Here is a 25,169-nt window from a genome sequence, read left to right on the forward strand (position 1 = left end):
GAAAGTCAGGAAGAAATTTAAGCATGCCTCTGTATGATAAAACCAATGTCTGAGAGAGTTTGAAGGTCTTGTTTGATTAAATTTTAAAGCATATAACTGGTACAGATTTTATTCTAGAATTATTTTGAGAATACTCTGCAATATGTAGATAACACTGCTGTAAATGCTGTGGAATGTGCACCAAAAATCATAAAAATCATATAAATCATCTAATAAAAAGTACCAAAGCATTTTGCAGTGTTCAAAGCCTGGTCAGTCATGCTTTGTGCTGAAGAGTATTGGATGTTTTCCTGTTTCAAGTTGTTGGCTTTAAATCCGCCAGGCACATACAAATCAATGCCTGGCATATAAAATTAGCTAATGCTCTTCACTGCAGTGTGGTACTTACTGTGAGAGAGGGTGCTATATATTTAAAGGCTTTGATGGAATAATGCCTAAATCTGTTGTACTCAGTAAGTTCATTTTCCTTTCTGAACAGGATACGAGGGAGCTTCCAGAAGTCAGTCAAGATGAATATGGTGAAGAGGATCATGGGCCGGCCACGGCAGGAGGAGTGTAGCCCCCAGGATAATGCGCTGGGCTTGATGCATCTGCGTCGCCTCTTCACGGAGCTCTGTCATCCTCCACGGCACATGACCCAGAAAGAACAAGAAGAAAAACTTTACATGATGTTGCCGGTGTTTAACAGGGTGAGCCACAGAATCTGCAAGAGGGGTTTTCTTTATTTGAATTGAATGCTCCCATTTTGTATTCCCAAGACCATTGGATCTAGCACAACAGAAGCTTTTCTTCCATTGGCATCCTTCCAATTTTCCCCTGCCATTGGAGATTTCCTTCTATTATTGCTTTTTCTGAAGTACAATCCACAGTTTCATGTAGACAGTCACAGAGCTTTTCTGCAGAGCTTGCTGTTATTACAGTCATCTGACTTCCAACCTAAACTTACTTGTAGCAAGTTTATACCCACTTGTTTGTGTGACAGCACTGTCCTTGAGTCTAGCTCTTCTCCCATCTTTGCATTTATTGTACTGATGCGTATTTAGTGATAACAATCATAATATCTCCTGTTCAGACTTGGTTTTTCTAGGCTACGTGAGCTGAAGAATTTTAATCTCCTCTTGTGATAAATTCTCTATATTCTCATCGCCTTTTAGCCATTTTCCTATATATTGAGTCTGAATCCCTCTTCTTGGACAAGGGGGCTTTTGATGAAGCAATCTGTAGGGAAGATGTAATAGCCACTTGTACAGTGCCATTCATATTTCACTACTCCCTTGTGCTCAGGCATTGAGATTTTATTTGGAGACAGGACTGTGACAACTTGTCACTGGAATTAGTAGGAGCTAAATTCTCCTGACGTCTTATGTCACTCAGTTACTCTGCCACTTCATTGTGAGTACTAACTTTGATGGTAGTGTTAGGGTCTTGAAAGAGTAGTAGGTACAGATCTAGCTTTCCTTTTTTTTCCTGCTGTGATCTGAACCACTGCTCCTGATGCTCTTCTTGGGTGATGGATTTGTGCTTGTATACACTACCGTGGAGAACTGGAATAATCCAAAAACTAAAATGCAAAATCTTGATAGGAAAATCAACTTGGCTTTCTCTTTTTTAGATTGATGTTTTGTTGAAAGTATGGCTTATGATGGTGTTGGACATTGAACTGCTTACATGCTGTGTAGAAAAATTAATCGTAGTCAAGGCATAGTATTAATAGGATTTTCAGTCTACTAGGTAGCATGCTTTAGTGGATAGATCCCCTAAATGTCATTCTGTTGCCTTAGGTCTTACTCTTAGTTCTACTGGTAACCTGTTGTGTGAGTTTGGGAGAAGTAATCTCGGTTCATCTGCTTCCTCTTTAATTTATCTGCTTGGATTGTATGCCCTTTAGTTATGGACTTTCTTAATTTGTTTTTGTAAATTAGCACAATGGAATCTTTATCTTGGCTTGAGCCCGAGAAGGTGATTTTGATGTAGTTAACGTTTAGAAATCTCCCTCTGGTGGTCACAGGTGGCTGATGAGAGGGGGAGGGGAGAGAGAGAGAATGTGTGTCTGTGTGTGTGTCTGAGTCTGAGATCCAGGAAATAGTTCTGGAAGAAGCGTGATTTTTACTAAATGCAGAGATCTAGAGGGAGGAAGGTAAGTCTGTTTCCCATAGGCATCCAAGTGGCCAGCAACAGGCAGCCAGTTAAATAACCAGTGTATCCAGGAGCTCTTTCGAGGCTTTCTTGTTTAACCATGTATGAGTTTTGGGGTTTCTGTGTTGTTTGTTTATTTTATTTTATTTTTTCTTTCTTCAGAGGTATCGGAAGTTTTGCATGAAATGCAGTTCCATTTTCTTCTTGATATTTTGAGGATTATTAATCAGTAAATCTAGAGGAGCTAAAGCATTCTTAACATTGGTTTATAGATATAGCATGTCTCAAACATGCTGTAGTTTAAACCATCTTGCTAGTTCTGGTAATGAATGGGTTTACAGACCATTTCTGTTTCCTCATTGTTCAGGGAGGCTTATGAAACGATGAATCACGTAGTAATGAAAAGCTAAATCAGTGCATAATTAACAAAAGATTGGCCTTCTGGAAGAGTACTCAAAAGGCTCCTTTCAGAGTTCAATGTGTTCGCAAAAGCATTGCTCTACCGGCGTGGTAGTAATGCTTTTGCAGTATATGAAAAAGGTGGATGGAATGATGAAGAGGCTGGTTTTGAATGAGTAGTACATTGTTTACATTTTCTTCAAAGAGCTTTGGTTTTCCTTATTAAAAAGATGGTTTACTGGTAAAATGTTTTGTGTCCTATTCCTGTTCTTTACTACCACCTTTAGTCAAAGAGTTTATCAATATCCAGTGCAGATGCTTGTTCTAATAGTGCAAACTTGGTTATGGGGCAACTAATTAAAAACCAGTTCAGCTCAGTCAACCTTTTACTGTAACTTTGAGCTCTCTGCATTTCCTGGAATCTGCTGACAACTCTAGGCAAGCTCAGGACAGGTAACAGGGCTATTAGTTTTTTGTCTTTCTTTGCTCTGAGTGAAAGAGCTTTAAACAGTTAACGATGATAAGATGCTCTGCCAATGTGCGTTCCAGTCTAGATAATCTTGCTTAGGTTATACCAGTGAACACTTGGGAGGCCCTCTTCCCTTCTTATAGCGTTGTGGAAGCTAGAGGCTCTTGGATGAACTGGGAGCTGACGCATACAACTGTAAAAGGAGGTCTTGTGAAAGGTTTAGGGAAATTTGGATTGTCTGTACTGGGAATGTTGCATAGCCTCTAATCCAAATAAAGGGTGTTTTTCTTGGTCTGCCAAAAACAGTCGTCTGCCTGGAATGTCTGGGCCCCTGTTTGCTTGCTTTATTGATAATGGTGGTTGAAATTTCCTGTATGAGAAATACTTAAGTTTTTGGTGAAAAATATTTTTATTGAGAGGAGACTGAGTGTTAGATTTGTATGTTGTATTTCTGGCTCTGCTTCATCATGACTTTGCAACGTGAGTAGGCAGGAAAAATATTTTTGGCTGTTTGGTAATGTGCCAGAGCAACTGATACTAAAGGGAGTAAGAAGTCAAACTTGGACAAAGGTTATTCTGTCTTCTGCCTTTTAACTTTTCTTCAGTAACTTTGGGGTTCCAAGGTAAGCTGGTACAGCAATTATCTTGCATCCCTGTTCGCTGTAATATTGCAGATTTCACTGCTTGTCCCTAGCCTTAAGAGTGACCTCAGTCAAGTATGTCAGCAGCTCAGCTGTAATAGTATAACTGGGTCACCCAGTTGAGTGTGGAGCAGCTGTTGTGTCCAAATCAATTGTACTGCTGTAGATCACATCCTCTGATAGGCAAATATAACATGTTGAACTAAAGTTTTATTAGAAAAATGCTGTAATCTTTTACGCTTCCTGGCTCATCGGTGACACTCCTGCAGATGTAAATGAGCAGAGAAGTACTGAGACTGTTCAGGTGTTTAGCAGGCTCTTTTGTTTTTTCAGCACTGACACAAGTGATGATACCAGAATTTGGATTGGATGCTTTGTTTCATAATGAATATCGTGGTTTTACTGTGACAGTTTTAGTACAAGGTTTACATCAGAAGTGTGGATGGAGACTGCTTTTTGTGTGCAATCTTAAATGAAAAGTGAATTACCTCAACAACTAGTTAATCCTTTTTGAAATAATGTTGTGTTCTGTAGCTTACTGCAGTACCACAGAGTTAACGCATTTCTCCCTGTTAAATGTGATTCAATAATTTAATAACCAAATTAATGTTTAATCATGAAGAATAAGTTACGAGAATTAAGTGAAAATTTACAAAAAACCCAAATATTCCCTGGTAACTACTGCTATTATGTTCAGGAGGATCTCAAGAGAGGCCTTGGGATGCCAGCAATGTGGGAGGCTATTGAGGGAAGACTTAACAGGGCAGTTCTACTTCCTAGTCTCTTCTAGATTTTACACGCATTGTTCTGTACATGCGTTTCACCCCTGTGGGATGTTTAGGTCCAGCAGATAGTAAAAGAGTTGCTCTTGAAAACAGAACTCCTGTTGGATAATTTACTCTGGTATCTAGTCTTTACCCCATTATGTGCAATCTCAGTCTTTTGGGGCTCTGGGGTTTTCATCTTGCAAGAAAACTTGTGATTCCCTTTTTCCCCTTCATTTATTAGATCTTACCTCCCTGAATGATGACTTACATTCATAGTTGGAATTATCTTAGAGCATGCACTGTGAAAACCAATACAGTGATGAATACTGCAGCAGGAAAACAAAAACTTGTAATCTCTATAGTAATACTTCTTTGCAAAGGAAGGTAGTCCATAGTGATCCTTGTAAACTGAATGACTTTTTGATGCATCCATTTTTCATTGTTTTAGGTGTTTGGAAATGCTCCTCCAAGTACAATGACAGAAAAATTTTCAGACCTCCTGCAGTTTACTACTCAAGTGTCACGATTGATGGTGACTGAAATTCGACGGAGAGCATCGAATAAGTCCACAGGTATTGCATGGGGCACAAGTTTGGGCTTTGTGAGATGTGCATAATGAATTTCAGATGAGTCAGAATACTATGAGCTGCCATCCACAGCAACTGTGCAGGCTCAAAAATTGAAGTCTTTGCAGTGAAAATGCATTGTCTTCTGTTTCTTTGGGCTGAGAGAGAGAGGAGGAGGTGGCTAGAGTTTTCTTCCCTGGGTTATGGTGAAGGTAGAGTTCCACAAACTTGACAACACATCAAAGAGAGAGGAGTGAGCTAAGTTGTGTCACCTACTAATAGAAGGAGACCAAGAACATGCATGTGGACAGCTGCTGTATCTTGCCTGAGGTGCCTGTTGGTGCTGTGTTTTGTCCCTTGGATATGTTAACATTCCAAAAACATGCATTTTAAATTAGCTGTTGGCCTGGAAGCTAATAAGATGGGAAAGTACAGCAAGTCCCATGTTAGGACCAATACAGCCAGCCCTAGAAAAACGCTAGTGGATTCCTCTTTTGCTCTGTTCATTATATGTCAGGGTGAGATTTGGTTCTGTTGAACCCTGGACGTGTCTGAACCTGTATTGGGTGTATTGGGAGTTGCATAACTGAGGACAATGTGTGAAGAAGGCATGTTTCATTAGCTGTCCTCTGATTTCCTCTTCTGAACATGAGTGCTTCCGAGAAGTATCAAGTTTTTGTCTACTAGATAATTTTAAGATCTGTGCTGGCTTCTCAGTTTGGATTTGGTGGTAAATAAGGAATAGAGGGCTGGAAAAGACTGTGCAAATTATTACGCTTGAAGTCAGGAGTCACAAACTGTGCCAATTACAATTTCTTTCCATTTTAAGTAGAGTGACTAACAGTGAAACATTCCAGATGGCTAAACAGATATCGTAGACAAAACCAGTTCTCTATGGGTAAACAGGCACAAAAATGCCTTTTCTTTGGGTATTTAGGGGAAGTGAATGTCCAACAGCTGTGCTGGCAGAATGGTGGTGTTCATTTGACCTTTTTTTCTGGGGAACATGTGTTATGCCTGCTAGTCAGTTGGATTCTGCTAAGAATGGCCATTTTTGTGTGTTTATTACTTAAGGCATACCTCTCCTTGTTGCTCCAAGAAAATCCAGTTGTCATCCTTGAAACCTCACAAGTCGGAGGTAGATTTTGTTGTTGGTTTGGGGGGTTTTTCTTGTTCTCTAGCCCACTTGGAAACTTAACCACAATGACTTAGAAGTTTCGTACTCTTCTAAGCTTTAATGTAATGAGTACCAATGTTTTTATTAAAATGGAAAGCAGTCATTTTTCCTCTGCTATCAAGATTGCTATTACTTCAGTCAGTAAACCCTTTTCAGACCTCACATAAGAAAGCCTGATAGGTCCGTGTTCTGCAATTGCATTGTGACTCTTGGTGGGACCAGGGAGTTGCAGTTTGCTCTCCAGAAATGATCAACTAACAAGCTGTTAAAACTCATAGTTTGCAGACTTCTGTGGTAAATTGTTGTCGTGGTTTAAGGCCAGCCGGCAATAAAGGACTATGAAGCCGATCACTCACTCCTCCCCCCCAGCCCTGGTGGGATGAGGAGAAAATACAAAGAAAAGCTCGTGGGTTGAGACAAGGATGGGGAGGGATCACTCCCCACTTATGGTCATGGGCAAAAACCAGACTCAACTTGGGGGAAAAAACCAAAACCAATTTAGATTATTACAAATCAAATCAAAACCAGGATACTGAGAAGTAAAACCAAACCTTAGAAACACCTTCTCCCCACACCCCCCTCCTTCCTGGCTCAACTCCACTCCTGGTTTTCTCTACCTCCAGGGAATGGTGGTTGGGGTCAGTTCATCACACCTTGTCTCTGCTGCTCCTTCCTCCTCAGGGGGAGGACTCCTCACCCTTCCCCTGCTCCACTGTGGGGTCCCTCCTGCGGGCTGCAGTCCTTCACGAACTTCTCCAACGTGAGTCCTTCCCATGGGATGCAGTCCTCCATGAAGTTTTCCAGCATGGGTCCTTTCCGCGGACTGATCTTCAGTCACAAACTGCTCCAACGTGGGCTTTCCCATGGAGTCATGGCCATCTTCAGGGGCATCCACGTGCTCTGGCGTGGGGTCCTCCATGGGCTGCAGGTGGGCATCTACTCGCCCCCTCACCTCCAGGGGCTGCAGGGGCTACACCTCCTCCAGTGCACCTCCTTCCCCTTCTTCTTCACTGACCTCGGTATCTGCATAGGTGTTCCTCTCACATTCCAATCTCCTCCCCTGCTGCAGGTTTCCCTTCTAAAATCCATTCTCCCAGAGGTGCTACCACCGTCACTGATGGGGTTGGCCTGGGCCAGAGGCGGGTCCGACTTGAATCATTGAATCATTTCTGTTGGAAAGACCTTCAAGATCATCGAGTCCAACCATCAACCATGCCCCCTAAACCATGTTCTGAAGTGCCTTGTCTATGTGCTTTTTTAATACCTCCAGGGATGGTGACTCAACCACTTCCCTGGGCAGCCTGTTCCAATACCTGCCAGCCCTTTCAGTAAAGAAATTTTTCCTAATATCCAACCTAAATCTCCCTTGCCGCAACTTGAGGCCATTTCCTCTCATCCTATCTCCAGCCACCTGACAGAAGAGACCAGCACCCACCTCACTACAACCCCCCTTCAGGTAGTTGTAGAGAGCGATAAGGTCTCCCCTCAGCCTCCTTTTCTCCAGACTAAACAGCCCCAGCTCCCTCAGCCGCTCCTCATAAGACTTGTGCTCCAGGCTCCTCACCAACTTGGTTGCCCTTCTCTGGACACACTCCAGCACCTCAATGTCTTTCCTGTAGTGAGGGGCCCAAAACTGAACACAGTACTCGAGGTGCGGCCTCACTAGCAATGAGTACAGAGGGACGATCACTTCCCTGCTTCTGCTGGCCACACTATTTCTGATACAGGCCAGGATGCCGTTGGCCTTCTTTGCCACCCGGGCACACTGCTGGCTCATATTCAGCCGGCTGCCAGCCAGCACCCCCAGGTCTTTTTCTGCCGGGCAGCTTTCCAGCCACTCTTCCCCAAGCCTGTAGCGCTGCATGGGGTTGTTGTGACCCAAGTGCAGGAGCCGGCACTTGGCCTTGTTGAACCTCATACAGCTGGCCTCAGCCCATCGATCCAGTCTGTCCAGGTCTCTGTAGAGCCTTCCTTCCCTCGAGCAGATCAACCCTGCCTCCCAACTTGGTGTCATCTGCAAACTTACTGAGGGTGCCCTTGATCCCCTCATCCAGATCATTGATAAAGATATTAAACAGAACTGGCCCCAACACTGAGCCCTGGGGAACACCACTTGTGACCCGCCACCAACTGGATGTAACTCCAGTCACCACAACCCTTTGGGCTCGTCCATCCAGCACTTGTAGCCGGGGAAGCTTCTAGCAGCTTCTCACAGGAGACACCCCTACAGCCCCTCCCCCCGCTACCAAAAACCCTGCCACACAAACCCAGAACAGTTGTTTAGAGCTAGATATGCATTTTGTGCGATAGTAGGGGAAAAAAAAAAAATTCTTGGCTTTTTAGAATATGTTTTATGTTAAAGACATAATATTGTGTCTATGGATTGTGAAGGCTCTTGCATTGGTTTTTTTTTTTTTAAACTTCCATTCTTTTTGTGTACCAAGTAAAAAGATACAGCATATCTTCATAACTATTAACAGGTAATTATATCTTCTAGCATGTTTTTAAAAGTGGAAAACTTCAGTAACAACTATATGCAGGAAACATCTCTGGTAATATCCAAGTGCAAATTCCTGATGGTGTGGAGTGCTCTGTTTAAGTCAACAAAATTGCGGAGCTTGTTTTAGAGACAAGCTTTCCATACAAGCATTATCAAAAGTCAACTTTACATAGTTAATGAAAGGGAAGAAATTTCACAAGAACTTGCTTTGTATCTGTAAAGACATAAATGTGTTGGCAGTATTTTACGGTTGGGAATGTGGTATGATTAAATCTTACCTGTTGCTGTGTTGTTGGGGTTTTTTTGGGTTTTTTTTAAAATCCATCTCATAATGGAGCACAGGGAAATTTTTTTTCATCAGGCCTTTGAATATTTATGCTAATAGCTATGTGAGTAATGCGTGCCATGGTGGAGACATATCTCAGTTATTCTTGGCAGACTGTAGTAGTTTTCTCAGAACAGCATTTCATGATTCAGTAGTAACCGTTCCAGCACCCTATCTGAAGTAGTCTCTGAATGTTGCTGTTGTAGGTAGTTGAAACTGTAGTTGAGCACATCTTATTTCTCTGGTATGGATGTAACCTTAGAGTAAGAAAAACAAAGCAGTTAAAATTGAGTTAAATTATCTTGTACTTTTAAGTCTTTGCTGTACAACAGTGATAATTTGCAGGTGACAGCAATAACCATATCTGTGAAGATTAGTGCATGGTTTCGCTTGCCCTGGGGTATCTAGTCTGTTTTAGAAGATGGTGGGGTCATGGTTGAGACAGCTTTATATACTTGAGATTTTTAGCTGCCAAATTTTCCACAAATAAATCCAATTTTGTGTCTGAATTGATCAAAAAGTTGTGGTAGTACTATGCTAAAATATATGTTCAAACATCTATTTTTAGTGTAGCCTCAGTTCTGAAATGAACCTTTCTTTTGGGAGCAAGTGCATCTGGCTCAGGGATGAAAAAGATTTCTTAAAAAAGGGACAGGGACAGCTGGAATCTTGGTAGAATAAATGTGGCCACTAATGGCTACTTTGGCTACTGATGCTGGAGAGAAAGCAACACTTCTATTTCATGTATTTTTCAAAAGACATACCCTGGTTCCTCTGTGATTTTTGTGAATATTTCAACAGCATGTCCTAGAGTGTTTGGCACAGACCCCAATGCAAAGATAAGCATATGACGGGGAAGGTTGGTTCAGGCGATCCCTCTGGTACAGATAGTGGGACTTGTGTGCTGTTTCAAGGTGTCTAGCCAGGCTGATGCACTGTGGAGTGTGCTCCCCAAAGTCCTCTATGTACAGGTGGCTGGTGTGCAGGTAGGCAGGAGAGCTGCTGTCTGCATGCCACAGGTGCTGTGAGCTGAATAGCCTGGGACCTTTTGGTTTATCATTTCAGTGAGTACCTGTACCTTGTACACGAGAAATCCCAACTATTGAATAGTTTCACATTGCAGACTTAAAGGGAAGTGCATAAAGTTGTCCCCCCTGGTTCAAACTGTGAACCCGGGTAACTGAGCAGTGGGTTCCCAGCTGTGGTCACCAACAAACAGAAAGCAAGAAACAGAGGAAGTAGAGAGTACACTTTTCTCTTTCACTCTTAACAGCGTTTCAGCAGTTGAGTGTGATCTGGTATCTTGTAGTGCTTATTCCGTTTACTAAAATTGGTTTCTAACTTGGTCCTATGTTGTCTGCATCTCAGGCACACCAGATGACATACTGACAGCTTCCATTATTTAATGCATTAGGATATATAAACACTTGATACACAGGGAGGTTCAGAATGATTCCCTTAGCGATGAGCAATCCTGCAACCTGGAAGGTCCTTCCCCAGTCAGATGTGGGGACAATCCATGAAACCTCTGCAGAAGGGTAGAAAATTGAAGAATGAGAAAGCAAAACAGTTCCACAGGACTGGAACATTTTAACCTCCTTTCAAGGTCAATTTCAAAAGTTTGTTGTGTTTGGGGTTTGGGTTTTTTGGTTTTTTTTTTTTAATGATTTCATATGTGCTAGTCTGTGTACATCACTGTTTTATGCACCTTTTAAATTCAATTTAGTTGTGTCTTCGTTGATTTCAGTCAATGTTTCATTCTATATTTGCAACATTTGCTGTATGTATTTGTCTCAGTATTTACTATTTAATGCTAAATTTATTTTTACCATACCTCTAGGCTGTTCAGCTAATCCCACCTACTTCCAGAAACAACATTTTCGGTTACTGTTTATACCGTCTGAATGTTGTGGTGGTTTGGTTTTTCGGGTTTGGTTTTGTTTTGGGTTTGGTTTTTGGTTTTGGGTTTTTTTTTTTTTTTCAGTTGGTTGGTTTTTTGTGTTGTGTCTTTCCCCTCCCTTCTTTCTCTTCCTCTCAGTTTCACTGATTTACTCAAACTGTTTCACCAGTGAAAATGCTTTTGACCTCTTTAGGCATTTCTCTAACAGATCTGCCAAAAGACTATCATTATCTCATCTTCAAACCAGTTTTGGAGACCAACTTGATAAACATTCATCATCATAATGTTTAACCATTGCAGAAAACCACATCAGTGGTTTATATTTGGCCTCTGACTATGCCTACCTTTATTCTTTTTAAAAATCCATTGATTTGCAAACTCTGCTTTTATTGTTCATTTTTATTGCAGTTTACCTCTGTCACGTCAGCAGAACTAATTTTATGTTTGTCTTAAATACACAACAGTTAGTGTTATTTGTTCAATTGCATCTCGCATTTGGGGTAAGTTACTGATGGTAGTTAAAGGAAGCTTCTTATTTTCTACTAATAAGTAGCCTTTGGGGCTTCTCCCATAATGAAGTCTGAAGTTTTCTTGATAGAGTTACTTGTAGTGAGTGCTTCTCTTTGAAGAGTTGAGGATCTTTCTTGCTAAAATAAGTGGACTTAGGGGCTGCTTTCAGAAGTTAGTTAACTTTTCTGTTGAGAAGAGACTATGTTGGAAATGGTCTCTCATGCTGTGACTACATGTCTTGTTTTTTTTCCATTTTATATATATATATATATATGTATGTTTTTCCTGTCCTGTGGGTGACTCTGCTTTACAAGGTGATTCTGTTTTGAGTTTATTGAAATTGCTCTGAAAGGGAAGCAGTGTCGAATCAGCTACTCATCAGGAGTGAGTTCTGATGAATGACTGCTGTATCTTGTTAATTTTGGTTAACCTTCAATTTATTTTTGATGCTCTTTACTAGATCTTATGCAAGGCAAGTGTAGTGCATGCAATATAGTGCCTTTCCAGGAGATCCTAGAAAGCCCGATCTTCTGTCAGCTGGGTTAGTGAGGCTAAATGCTGGCACAGGTGAGTTGTTTATCTTTGGATGAGCAGCTCTCAGTTTCTGCATACTGCAGAGGCATCAGCCACTTTATATCTGTGGCTTGTGACAACAGCACTGCACTGTTCCTGATGATGGAAGGAAGACTTTTTGCCATCCCATTTTTGTTTGGGTTGATACTTCTCTCTTACTATCTAGGCATTTGGAACGATTTGTATTCTTTAACTCTAGGTATCTGACTGTGTTTCCAGGCATTTCCCACGAGAAGTAGTAGAGACTTCTTGAAGGGTTGATTAGAGGAGGGGTCCCTGACTTCAGCTTGTTCCCTACCACCTCCTGACATACCCACCCATACCTCCCACTCCCCCCACCCACCCCCTTTGGCATATGCAGTTATTTTTTCACTAATATTCCATTCTAGGATAAGAATAAGCTATACAAAAGTCTGATGACATTGTTATATGCTGTTTATGGTACTAGAACATCTAACAAAAAGCTTCACGTACTGAATTTGTCCTTTAGTGCTATTGCTATAGGCAATAATGTTACTTGTAATGCAATGCTGCTTTTTGCTAGCAATCTGAATGGGTCTAATCCCATTGCTTTCCATCTGCTCCTTTTCTGAAGTCGAGGATGCAAAGCACCCATGTCACCTTTTACGTATGAAACAAATTCTGGTGTTTTATTCTACCAAGCCTCTATCCCATATATACTGAATCCATGCTGAAAAATCTGACTACTGTGTATTAACCATGTAACCACATAATCGTGGTCATGCTTAGGCATAGATGCTTGTACAGCTGTCAGAATATGTATGCTTACATATTTTATAGGTTTTTCCTCTTTGCTCTTTTGCCTTTTTTACTAGCTAGCATATCCCCATCCTAGATTTAGTGGTTTGTTCTGCAGAAGTTGAAGGGCTGAGGACATCTGGGTGGAGCACATAGAGGATGTTATATTGAAAAGATTACTTGAGCACTTCAAAACCAGGGAAAAGGTACAAGAAATAAATTAAGACTAGTGCTGATGATATAAATTAATCTTAAATGATAGTGCTATCAAATTTACTCAGAGCAGATGACAAGAGAACTTCCTGCACTTAAAATGCTGTCTGTGTTTTAGGTAGTGCTTAATTAAGACTGACAGTTTTGAAACTATTTATAGTGTTGAACTGCTATGCCATTTAGGTTGCCAGCAGCATGACAACTTTTTCAGAAGTATGTACTTAACCCCTGAGTCTCACTTGCAAAAATGATTAAAAGAGCCCCTGTTGCACAGGTGGCTTTTGGAGACTATGCCCAAAGGAGGCTGTGCCCACCCTGTTTGGTACCAGTTGTACCTCCTTACAGTCAGACTGATTGCCTAGCTCTGTCTGTGGTCAGATGGAAAGAGAACGGGCCTACTAAATATCACCTAATGCTGGCCTGGTGGGGCACTGTCATTGTAGAAGCAGCACATGCTTCAGATATGCTTGACACTCAGAATTTAGGAAAGTGGCTTTTGCCAGGAATTCTGGCATTTTGTGTATGCCTCTAGTGTAGGACCTGTGGCTGTGGCATGGCTGTTGTCCTTTGTAAGTTGGTCTGCTGATACACCCAACCATCCGGCCAATGTTTTGCACTGATGGTTTTGGAAAACGAAGTGCCCACCAGGTACTTCAGGTCAGCATGCTGGGAAATTGCTGCATGTCCGCATTTGTGCGAGTTTTAAAAATTGCCTTACCTTTCATCTTGGTATTTCAAGCTTTGTTTTATCTCAGTCTCACGCAGGGATTTGGTAGGTGCCTCTCCTTACTTCAGCACCGGCATTGGAAAAGCCAGTGGTTTGTACAAAAACCTGTTACGGGAATAAGGCTGCGAAACAAAATCATGGGAAAATAGCCATTGCACAAATGAACCAAATCTGGATTTTTACCTTAAATCTGTCTCTCTTTCTTTATCTTTTTTCTAGAATTGTGACTATAAAAGGGTTTCTGGGCTTTAGGGAAAAATACATCCTCTTTGCACTGGAAGGAAATGAAACTGACACCAGCGTGGGTGACGTGAAATCCCCCTGAGTGAGACATCAGATAGACCTTTTTCCCTGTGAGACAAAATCGTAGAATAAGAGAGGCCTCTTGTTCAACCTCCTGCTCACAGCCAAACCAACTGTGAGATTGGGACCAGGTTGCGCAGGCGGCTTGATCCTGTTGTGTCTTGAAAACCTCCGGGGCTGGAGACAGCACAGCCTCTCTGGGCCCCCTTTCACTGCATCTCTGTCCTCAGGGTGGGAGGAAATTTCTCCTTATATGCAGTCTGAACCTCTCTTGATTTAAGTCTGTTGTCTCTCACCCTGCAGCCTTGCAGTGCTGTGAAGAGCCTGGCTCTGACTTCTAGATAGCTCCTCCCACTGTGGGCACTGAGGCTGCTGTTCGGTGCCCCTGAGGCTGTCCCTGCTTCTGGCTGAGCAAGCCCTGGTTCCTCAGCCTCCCCTCACAGGGTTGGTGCTCCAGCTCCCGAACATCTCAGTGGCCCTCAGCTTGAACTCCTGTTGATCATTGTCTTCCCTGGATTGCGTTGGAACCAAAACTGGATGCAGCATTCCACACATGATCTAACAAGTATTGTGCGGAGTGGGGCAATCACTTTGCTTCATCTACCAGCTGTCCTCCTATTGATAAAAGTGATTCTTTACACCTTGGGTTTTGTTATGTCGATTCACTGGTGTGGCTGTTGGCTTTGACTCTGTATGGTGGTAGTCTCTCCTGGGAAAAGTTATTGTTGGGAACGTAAAGCGAACAACTGTAGACATCCTCTAGGATCATCTGCTTCATAGGTTTACTAGTCTAGTTCAGCTTACAGTCTGGTGCTCCAGAAAATTATCTTTTCGGTGTAGTCAGTGCTAGAAGTCTGGTAAGTACTTTGCTGTATAAAATGTGTTTACTTCAGAACAAACTCCTTCACAGGTATGTGCTGGGAAATCTTGACAGAAGATGAAGCAAACAAACCAAGATTAAAATTGAATTTTTCTTCAGTTGCTGATTTATTGCTCCATTAGTAATTCCTTTGTAATTCCTTTTTTAAGCAATATTATGCACCTTCCTTTTCTGTCCTAGTTGACAGTAAAAGCACTGATGATGATTGATAAGCAGTTATTAATGAAAAATGGGTTTAGATTTCCCTTAAGGGTAATGGACAGTCATCATGACTGGCATTATAGATTTCTTAACATAAGTGTGTATTCAGACAGCACTGAAATAGGATTGCATTTTCTGTTGATTTATTTATTAAGCCTGGTAACTTGTTTACCAGGCTGAATATTTATCTTTGGCTCTGCCTGATAGGGAATAGCATCTGATTCCAGAAGTGGTCCCCAGATCATAAGAATCAGCTATAAGTTGTTAAGGTTTTCATTTTCCAAAAAATGTAGGATGAGCATGTGGTAATTGCTGATCTTAGTCTTAATTTTACTTTTTGGTCCTGTTTTTTATTCCTTTTGTATTTCTGTACCTCTCCTTCCCTCCAGTCTTTCCTATTATCCTCTGTACTGTTGTTTCAGTGCAGTGCTTTTTTTCAGAAATTGAATATCAGTTTTTCCCACTGAGACCACTAAGCAATGGTGACTTCATGTTTCTGGAAAAGAGTGTGTTGTATTTGATAAAGCCAAAATACTCAAACAAAAGTTGCTGCATGTTACTGAAATCTGTCTGCTGGTTTAAAGGATGATGTATGACCTAAAAACGTACTTTTTGCAGCCTTGCTAGTGTCAAAACCAAATGTGTGTGGAAGACTGGAATGTGTGTCTGGAGAGTGTAGGCCTAAGCATAGCCCTTTTTTCAAGTAGTACTGCAGAGGTGAATTCATGCTCAGTACACGGAACTGCTGAGAGGACGTGTTCCCTTCTGCAGACTATCAGACTGAATTCTTATTGCATCTTTTTAACTGTGTTCCCCCCTCTGCCTCAACAGAGGCTGCAAGTCGTGCCATAGTCCAGTTTCTGGAGGTCAATCAAAGTGAAGAAGCAAGTAGAGGTTGGATGCTGCTCACCACAATCAATTTACTAGCTTCATCAGGACAGGTTAGTCTCAAACAGCAAGGCTAAAAATAAATTGTGGGGTGGGAGAGACAAAAGCAATAAAATAATTAACTGCATGAACACATGCTAAAAAATGTTGTAACTATATTCTGCTTTCAATGTTAAGATCCTTTTTCTGTTATACTGCCACAGAACTTCTGCTTTAGCTCCTTGTGGTTTCAGTTGCCTAAAAAAAAATCATCATTTTGGAACTTGAATTTATAACGTTCTTCTGAATTATGCACACCACTTTTATTGTTCCCCAAAGGCTTCTCTTGCATGCTGCTGCTTAGTGCACCATGAGATGTATGTCACATACAGCACCTAAATCACTCGGACTTTGAACTTGGGCTCCCCATTCAAGGAGGGCAACAGCAGTTGTGAAAAGCAAAGCCAGCGGCAGTGATGAGTGGCTGGTATCGTGAATCTTTACTGCCTCTGCTTTTGGTGCTGCTCTCCATCAGAAAACTGATCTCTGGCAGCCGAGCTCTGGACAGCTGTGTGGCTTGTTTTTTCTGCTCTATCCTGCCTTTGTAATTCAGCACATCATCTTATCTGTGTTTAGTATGTTGCTAGCCTCCACGCCAGTTTGTCTTTTCTTTCCACTGATGCTTTCATGTTTTCTACTACCTTGCTCCTTATGCCTGCTTTTATACCTTCTTGCCAAGTGAGAGCATAAATTGAATAGTCCTCCTCCTACTCCCATTTCTACTGCTACAAAGAATAGATAGGTAATGAGGGCTTGGCTAAAGGTCTTGTAATTAACTTGTAAGCTTCTGTTGTCAGAGACTGTCAGTTTTTGTTTCTGTCCTGTGCAGCTCTGAACTGTGGCTGTTAGATGCTGTTGTCATGTAAATAAATTATGATTCTATTTTTAAGGTTACTGTTTAGGTAGGCATTCAAGAATAGATGGTGAATTTGTACTGCTATGTGGACCCCTCACTAAAGGTGTGAGAAAGAAAAACCAGCATTTGAGTCAACTGCGTTATAGGAACGTGACTTTTAGAATATAGTATTATGCTGAACTGTTTTTTTGCTCTGTTTTCTTTTTCCCCAGAAAACTGTGGACTGCATGACTACAATGTCAGTGCCTTCCACACTTGTTAAATGTCTATATCTGTTTTTTGACCTTCCACATGTGCCTGAGGTAGTTGGAGGAGCACAGAATGAACTACCTCTCGCAGAGCGCCGAGCACTACTACAGAAAGTCTTTGTACAGGTAAGAAAGGTAAAATAGGTCATGGAATTTGCAAGAGGAATGGAAATGTTTCATGTGAGAAAAGTCCAGAAACTTTTCACTTGAACCGAGTTTTGCACTTCCTTGATTCTTCACAAACTGATGGCTCTGAGTAGGACGGATATTCCTGGAAGCACAGCTGAGGTTAAATTTCCACTCCCCCTGTGGTTTCTGTCCTTGGCAAATATCTCCCCCTCAAAAATGCATGCAACTTTTCTGCGCAGCTGCTTAAAAGCAGCAACATGTTGACTATTATTCAGGTTTAATCTAACTGGTCTTAGTCTTTGGTATCGTTGGCTGTTACTGATTGAAACAGAGTAAAACGCATTAGTACTGATAATAATCTATGAATTAATTTAACATACACTATTTTCCCTTTAATTATGGAAATAAACCCTGAGTATGGAAACAATTTAAATATGGTAACCATCTGAGTTTGCAGTTACTATTACAATTATCCCCCAGATTTCCCAGGGAGACCAGGGACTCCAGCCGACCTGCAATGACTTTTTGAAGTTTCAGTTGGAGATCGCAAAGAAATTCCCATGTGTTCTCCTGTTGAAACTTTTAGAAGGAGCTGACAGTTACTATTAGAATGGGGTCAGTGGTCATACTACCAGTTTCATGCATCTCTCTGTAGGGTTATTGTAGCCACGTATGCAAAACCATAGAGGTCTATCAGCAGTCATATCCGTCAGGGATTTGAAGGCAGTGCTAAGATTTGTAAGTATAGCATTTCAGAGACATTTTGGTACCTGCACTACAGAAATAAAGGTGAGCCTTATTCCTATACAATTACTAGCTACACTGTCTGCCCAGTAACAGTCACTATATGAGAACATACCCATTTGCTTGCTTTTTCTTTTTTTTTTTTTTTGTCTTAGTAATCACAATGTGCTATGAGCTATCTTTCAGAAATTGCTTTGCGGTGTTACAGTCAGCAGAGTTAAAAAATGATCAACATTACCGCATAGGGTCCCCTGTAATATACTACTGCTCAGCTCTTTTCTGTCCCTCTTCAAGGGCTGTAAAGTGGTGCTCTCAAATTAGCTGGCTGGAATGAGAGGTTTCAGATGGCTTCCAAACCTCCTCTTCTGGATGCAGACAGCCTTGCAAAGTCTTCTTCCAGTTTTCTGAGAGGGAACCTCAGCTTTTCCTGCACAAGGCAAAAAATGGACATCGTATGTCCTCAAAACATGCAGAAAAAGGAGCCCAGTGTAGTAACTTTGGTTGCATGGCTGCGTTGTGTCTTGTTTATGGTAACCTGGAAGTTCAGATCCAGGTGCCAGTTATCCAGGTAGGTCTACAGTGTTGCTATAGCCTCTCCTGCACTACTGTTTTGGCTGTTTTCATTTGGCCAAGATGTTATGGATACTGCTCTGCCAACAACCCATTGATAGCCTTCTTCCTGCATTAGGAAGGGATACAACAGTTTGCTTCACAGAGCCTCTGCCCCACCACAGCATTTAGATGTGTAAATTAGGTAACTGGCAGATTCTCCAAGAATGACATAACCTGGTATGCATACGAGTACGCTGTGTCAGCCTAAGAGATTTAAACTCTGCTGCTAATCTTTTGCTAGTCGTTTTAAACTGAACTGGGTCTTGAAATAACCATGTGTTGAATAACATTGTCTCCAATTCAGATTATAGAAACAACATGCAGAGGGAAAACAGCGCTTTACCCTTTTTAATGTCTATGCTAAATGGAAGAATATTTCGCCTTTTACTAAGTCTAGGCAAAAATAGCAATGATCAGGGTATTAATGCTAGATGTTGAATGACTTACTATTTCAGATCCTAGTAAAATTGTGCAGTTTTGTGTCCCCGGCGGAAGAACTGGCTCAAAAGGATGATCTCCAGCTTCTATTCAGTGCAATAACCTCATGGTGCCCTCCCTATAATCTGCCTTGGAGGAAGAGTGCAGGGGAAGTACTGATGACCATATCGCGTCATGGCCTTAGTGTCAATGTAGTGAAATACATTCATGGTATGTGTCTTTGTCTAATATTATTTATTGGTTTTTTTCCTGTTCTTCTTCTTTCATACTTTCTTAGCTAGGAAGTAGGCATGAAAATAATAGATCAAGAAAAGCTTCCAGGCTTTTTGTTTGGATGTGTAAGTATTTACATACAGGTAAAATTTCAGAGCACTTGTGAGAGAGGTGTTTGTAGCTGAATCTTGCCTCATCCACATTTCAATTAAACGCAAGGATAGAGTTTCCCCTCATGTTTTGGTGTAGAGTTTATGATAACCAAAAGGAAAGGCTTTCGGTAACTTCAGTAACTGCCTGTATTGAAAAAATATTCACTGAGAAGATGCATAAGTTTGTTATTTTTGCTGTGAGCATTAATTCTTAATGAGGTTTAGTTGGTTTTGGTCCTGTGTTTGAACTAGCAGCAGCAGCCCCCTTTAGAGGTGCAAGGCAAGCTGGCAGTGTCCTGTTTACAGCTGCTTCTATAGGTACCACTCTAGCTGGCAATAAAAGTGTAGAGACGTCTGAGGAAGCCGCAGGAAGAGGAACCAGCTCCATGTGTTCTGCTGATGCAGTTTGAGCTATTAGAAGCCCATGAAAGGCCCGTGGTAAATACTGGTGCATTATGCAAACCGGGGAGAGCTGATTTGGGTATTCTGGGAGAAGATTCTTTCTCCCAGACATCTTGCTTTTGCAGGAGGAGGCTGGGTGAGACTGTTATAACCACCACTGATTTGCAATGTACTCTCTGTTATCCAGGACATTGCAGGTGGCATACCCTGATAACAGCAAAACCTATGTAATACAGGCACTAGGAAATGCTCAAGGAGCATGGAGCATGGTGTATGGGCACAGAAACACTTGAGTGCGAACCTCCAAGTGCTGATTGATGGAACAGCCAACTGGCTTTTTCTGCTGTGGTCCAGCCCAGCTTCCCTGTGAGGTCCCCAACCCAAGGATGTTGTCCCTAGGGCCTGGCCCAGGGAGGCTCTCCTTTGCTTGACTGAGGCCCATGCCTATGCCTGAAGGAGGCGGTCTCTCAGTACTGATGCTCCTAGGAAGCTTACGTGTTAGCCTGTCCTAGAGCTTGTGTCACAACCAAATGTGGAGATTTTGAGACACAGCAGGGAAGAGTCTGGCTGCTGCATGGGTTTGCAGCCCCTACATTTTCCCTGTTGGCTGACTGTTCAGCCAGCTTGCATTTCTTCTGCTGGGCCCTTGCCTTCCCCGCCTTGCCATAACAGCTTACAGACTGCAGGTTTTGTGCATCCTGAAGGCCAAAATAAAATCATCTCATGGTCTTAATCCAGCCTCTGAGATACCAAATGACTGAAGCAGCCAGAATCATTCCATTTTATCTCCTGTCTTTTTTTGAGACAAATAGCATCCTGACTGTTTCAGGCATGGAAACTGTAGCGTACAGGGGTATTTGTGTACCTGGTTACAGATTTTGGTAGCTAACATAAGAAGTACTTTAGTCATCGTGTATCTTTACAAGGCAGTGGTTACGGTCTGCTTAGCAAGGGCAGCTGCCAAGCTGGTTCATGACAAAGAATTTGCAAGAGCAAAGCGAGATGAAAACCAGTGTTGGAGAAGATATTAGCTGCCCAGGAGCAGCTTTGCATATGAAATGCTCGTGTTGCAATGATTTAAAACTGTGTGAACATTTAGGTATGTAGGATTTGATGTAGGAAACTTGGTAGAATGTTTCTAATATTATATTTAGGGATTTTAGACTGTAGGACCACATAGAAGTATTTGTAGTTTTTAAATTGAAATGACTGTTGAAGTGAACTAATATCCTTATCATACATTTTAGCAGTGTACACCTATTGGAAAAAAAGAAACCCAGTTTCTTCACACCCTGGAAAGCAAGTAGTTACAAGGCTTCACAAAACCATTTTGACAGTTTATGAAATACGTCACCCTGCTCCCACATACTTCACAGAAAACTTCAGTCTGTGTTTTTTCTTGTGCTAGCAGCGTGTTTCCAGTTGCAGTCAAAGATGTGAATGGACAGTATCACTTGGAAGCGCAGAATAGTCATCAGTTAAGTTATTTCAGATAGGACTTAAAAGGTGATAGGTATTTTGCCTACGTCTGTAACAGCCTTCTGGTGGGTTTTTGATGAGGGTAGAAGGTGTATGTGTATATGTGAAAACATTATGAAGTGCAGTAAAGAAAATAATTGAGTTTTGACTGTGTCATTTGGCATATTGCAGCTACCACCATTATCGCTTCCCTATAAGCTTGGTCAACAGAGGAGTGAGGCTGGTGCATCAAAAGATATTCTAGGTTCTTTAAAAAGCAAAATAAAACCTTAAAAAGAAAACCAGTTGGCATTCCCTCTCACTTGTTGATAAAAAAATGAACCTGACTTAAGAGATAACAACATCTGCCAAGAGGCTTACCTCGTATTAGTGGATGAAAAACTGAAAAAAAGTGGGTATTAGTAGATGAAAAACTGATTATGAGCCAGCAATGTGTGCTCACAGCCCAGAAAGCCAATCGCATTCTGGGCTGCATCAAAAGAAGTGTGGCTAGCAGGTCGAGGGAGGTGATTCTGCCCCTCTACTCGGTTCTGGTGAGACCCCACCTAGAGTACTGTGTTCAGCTCTGGGGCCCCCAACATAAGAAAGACATGGACCTGCTCGAGCAGGTCCAGAGGAGGGCCATGAAGATGATCAAGGGGCTGGAGCACCTCTTCTATGAGGATAGGCTGAGAGAGTTGAACTTGTTTAGCCTAGAAAAGAGAAGGCTCAAGGGAGACCTTATAGCAGCCTTCCAGTACTTAAAGGGGGTCTGCAGGAAAGATGGGGAGGGACTCTTTATCAGGGAGTGTAGCAATAGGACGAGGGGTAATGGTTTTAAATTGAAAGAGGGTAGATTTAGAGTAGATATAAGGAAGAAATTCTTTACTGTGAGGGTAGTGAGGCACTGAAACAGGTTGCCCAGAGAAGTTGTGGCTGCCCCATCCCTGGAAGTGTTCAGGGCCAGGTTGGATGGGGCTTTGAGCAACCTGGTCTAGTGGAAGGTGTCCCTGCCCATGGCAAGGGGGTTGGAACTAGATGATCTTTAAGGTCCCTTCCAACCCAAACCATTCTATGATTCTATATTCAGGAAAAAAGTTAAGATGTTTTATCATATGCAAAGGAGCATCCTTTCACTGTCTCATGCTTTGATTTGATCTCTTGGAAGTTTTGTTACCAGTCTAGCTAGAAAGATTTGCACTTGTCTCACGCATGCTGCGAAGTTAAAGTAGCAGGTAATTGAAGGGAGCATCTTTAAAACAGGAGTGCATCCTAAAATCTGATGATAGATATGGGAAAGCTTTCTGCAACTGACCAATGAACTGATGGAGTGTGAGAGGTATGCAGAATGAGACAAAATGTCTGTCTTTGATCAAGATTTATCGAGCAAGCAAATATGCCAGCCAAAGAGCAGCAATAAGAAGACATGGTGTAAAGGGTTATCTGTAGGGTTTTACCTAACATCAGTAACAGTTTAAGTCAGTGCTTTGTATAACTTTGTGTTTTAAAAGAAAAAAAGATGTTTTAGAATTATTTACAGTCGCCGTATTTGTCTTTTTATTCTGCTGAGTTATCTGGTGAAACTTTTTAGGTAAAAACCAGTATTTGTCTACACAGTCTCCTCCTTACAACAGTAAAGCTTATAAAAGCAAGGAAGGGGTTGGCAAAAAAAGGTTGGTTCAGATCCAAAGCCACTTAAGAATCCTACTTGTCTTCAAGTGCTCTGTAATATTAAATGTATGTGATAAGAGATAGTTAAATAATAGTTACCCTATTGCTGTGATTCTTGCACAAGTTAGGCTTCTTGCAGTGGTTAATGTCAGTAAAATCCTAAATTTCTTAATTGTGATTTTTTTTCAGAAAAGGAATGTTTGTCAACATGTGTTCAGAACATGCAGCAGTCTGATGACCTTTCTCCCCTAGAAATAGTTGAGATGTTTGCTGGACTTTCTTGTTTTCTGAAAGACTCCAGTGATGTATCCCAAACACTGTTGGATGATTTTAGGATATGGCAAGGATACAACTTCCTCTGTGACCTCCTCCTCAGGTATACAAAAGTGCTTGAAGGAATGCAGACAGATCACTGTGAGCTTTTTCTGAAAAGATTTCTTAATAAAGAATAGGTGAATAGGTTTGAACAAATAAGTGATTATAGGTTATTATGAAATTAAGGTATTAGGACCAAAACATGCAATTATGTGCTTCTCTCTATTTATGAAACTACATTGTTTAACTTTTTATTCAACCGTACTGGTTTATTACTAAATGTTTCTGTATGTGTTTAGAAAGCAGATGTTTAAAAACAAACGGTACTAAAAATTTAGAAAGAATGAAAAAAAAATTTTACTGCAACTAGTGATTTGGGGGTTTGGTTGTTGGGTTTTTTTGTTTTGTTTTAATGTACTATCATAATGAAAAATCATGTACATAAATGTGGTGCATGCTACTTAGTACTGAAGAGATGGTTTTGTATATAAGGTCTAATACCAGAGTGCTGGAGAGAACTCCCATGTTACTATAATTTTTTTTTTAATTTGTATTTTTGTATTAAAGGTACTGCTAACCTGCTAATGCATCACAAAAAATGCCTGCCCAAACAAACCTTGGATGTATGATCCATCCATGATTTTATTTTTTTCCATGAAAGAAACTTCATTTTTTTCTTTCTCAATCAGCAAATTAGTGTCTGCTGCATTATTTGTGTAAAATCTATGGTCAGTCTGTGTTGCTTTGTTTGGATATGAAGTTCTGAAGAAGCATGCTTAGCTGTTGAAATATATATGTGTGTTACAAATCCAAGACAGAAACTGGGAAATAATGTCTATGAGTGTACACCTTATGAAGTATACTTGGGTCAAAGATGCTTAGAAACAGTGCTGTAATGGCCATTAATGAGAAGTGTTAATGTTGTTATCTCCCTCTTTCAAGCCATTCATTTTGGGTGCTAGGATGCTAGATTTTGGCACCCAAATATTTGAACTAAATTTTCTACTACATAGTGTGGTTTTGGGTTTTTTGTTTGTTTCTTTTAAGTGGGTGTCAGACATAGGCATGACATTTGAAATTCTTAATCACAGTTAAAATTATTCATAAATTATCTTTGGTGCCACAAAAGCTAAAACAACTGTTAAGGAATTGTTATTGTTCTTGTAGTATAAATGGTGGGTTTGAGTATGTTACATTTACTAACACATTCATTCAAAGCAATGTAATTCAAGCTCAGCTGTTTTCCAGAAACTGTCAGCCAGAGATTAGGTAGAATTTGAGGGGAACACGCTGTCATTAGCAATTTCGTTTTCAGGTGCAAAAGTCATCCTCTGTTGATGAAGTGTTTTGAAAAAACTCTCTCCTGAGCTTGCTCATCCTTTAAATCAAAGAATGGGGCATCCCTGACAGAAGTGTAGGAAGACTAGAGGTTTGCATGTCTGACTGAAGAAGGAGAGACCTGAATTCTTCAGTTGACATCAGTAGAGGTTAAAAGCATAGGAATGCATTATTCTCACTTCTTCCTGGGGTGGCTCTAGAAAACTTGCTAAGACTGTTGCAGAAATGTCTGGGATAAGGTGAACAGTGCACACCAACGTGTGTGTATTTGTTAGCAATTTGTGTATTGTAGAGGAGATGAAAGATGGTTCAAAACATGACTGCTGTTTTGATGGCCATATCTCTTGCTGTTTCTTTTAAGTTTTAGTTTATTTGATCTTCAGATAAAAACATAGTTTGTTTCAAAAAACAATCATCTTGGACAAGCCTATATATCGGTCAGTGGTGAACAACAGTAATGTATTCTCCCTGGACATGTTTTGGCTCAAACCTACTGACAGAGACTTGTTCAGCTCTATGGCACTATTGTGAAGATGACTGTCACATGGGGGTGTGAAATCTGGACACTGGGCATCAAGCTGCAAAGAAGAAAGGCTTTGGAGCTCTTAATGCAGAAGGAC

At 41.2% G+C, this 25,169-nt stretch overlaps 1 protein-coding gene across 9 annotated transcripts in view; it reads left to right on the plus strand.

Annotated features, from left to right (window-relative positions):
- The window catches only part of WDFY3 (WD repeat and FYVE domain containing 3), a 187,035-nt gene that overhangs the window by 59,099 nt on the left and 102,767 nt on the right, over positions 1 to 25,169 (plus strand). For all 9 annotated transcript variants that reach the window (XM_030023894.2, XM_030023903.2, XM_030023921.2 and 6 more), the window contains 6 exons: positions 479 to 689; positions 4,861 to 4,984; positions 15,878 to 15,987; positions 17,042 to 17,203; positions 19,018 to 19,210; positions 23,086 to 23,272. In XM_030023894.2, coding sequence (XP_029879754.1) covers positions 479 to 689; positions 4,861 to 4,984; positions 15,878 to 15,987; positions 17,042 to 17,203; positions 19,018 to 19,210; positions 23,086 to 23,272 — 987 coding nt within the window. The remainder of the gene's footprint in view (positions 1 to 478; positions 690 to 4,860; positions 4,985 to 15,877; positions 15,988 to 17,041; positions 17,204 to 19,017; positions 19,211 to 23,085; positions 23,273 to 25,169) is intronic.

Source organism: Aquila chrysaetos, chromosome 1 (genome assembly GCF_900496995.4).
Source record: "Aquila chrysaetos chrysaetos chromosome 1, bAquChr1.4, whole genome shotgun sequence".
Lineage (NCBI taxonomy): Eukaryota > Metazoa > Chordata > Aves > Accipitriformes > Accipitridae > Aquila > Aquila chrysaetos.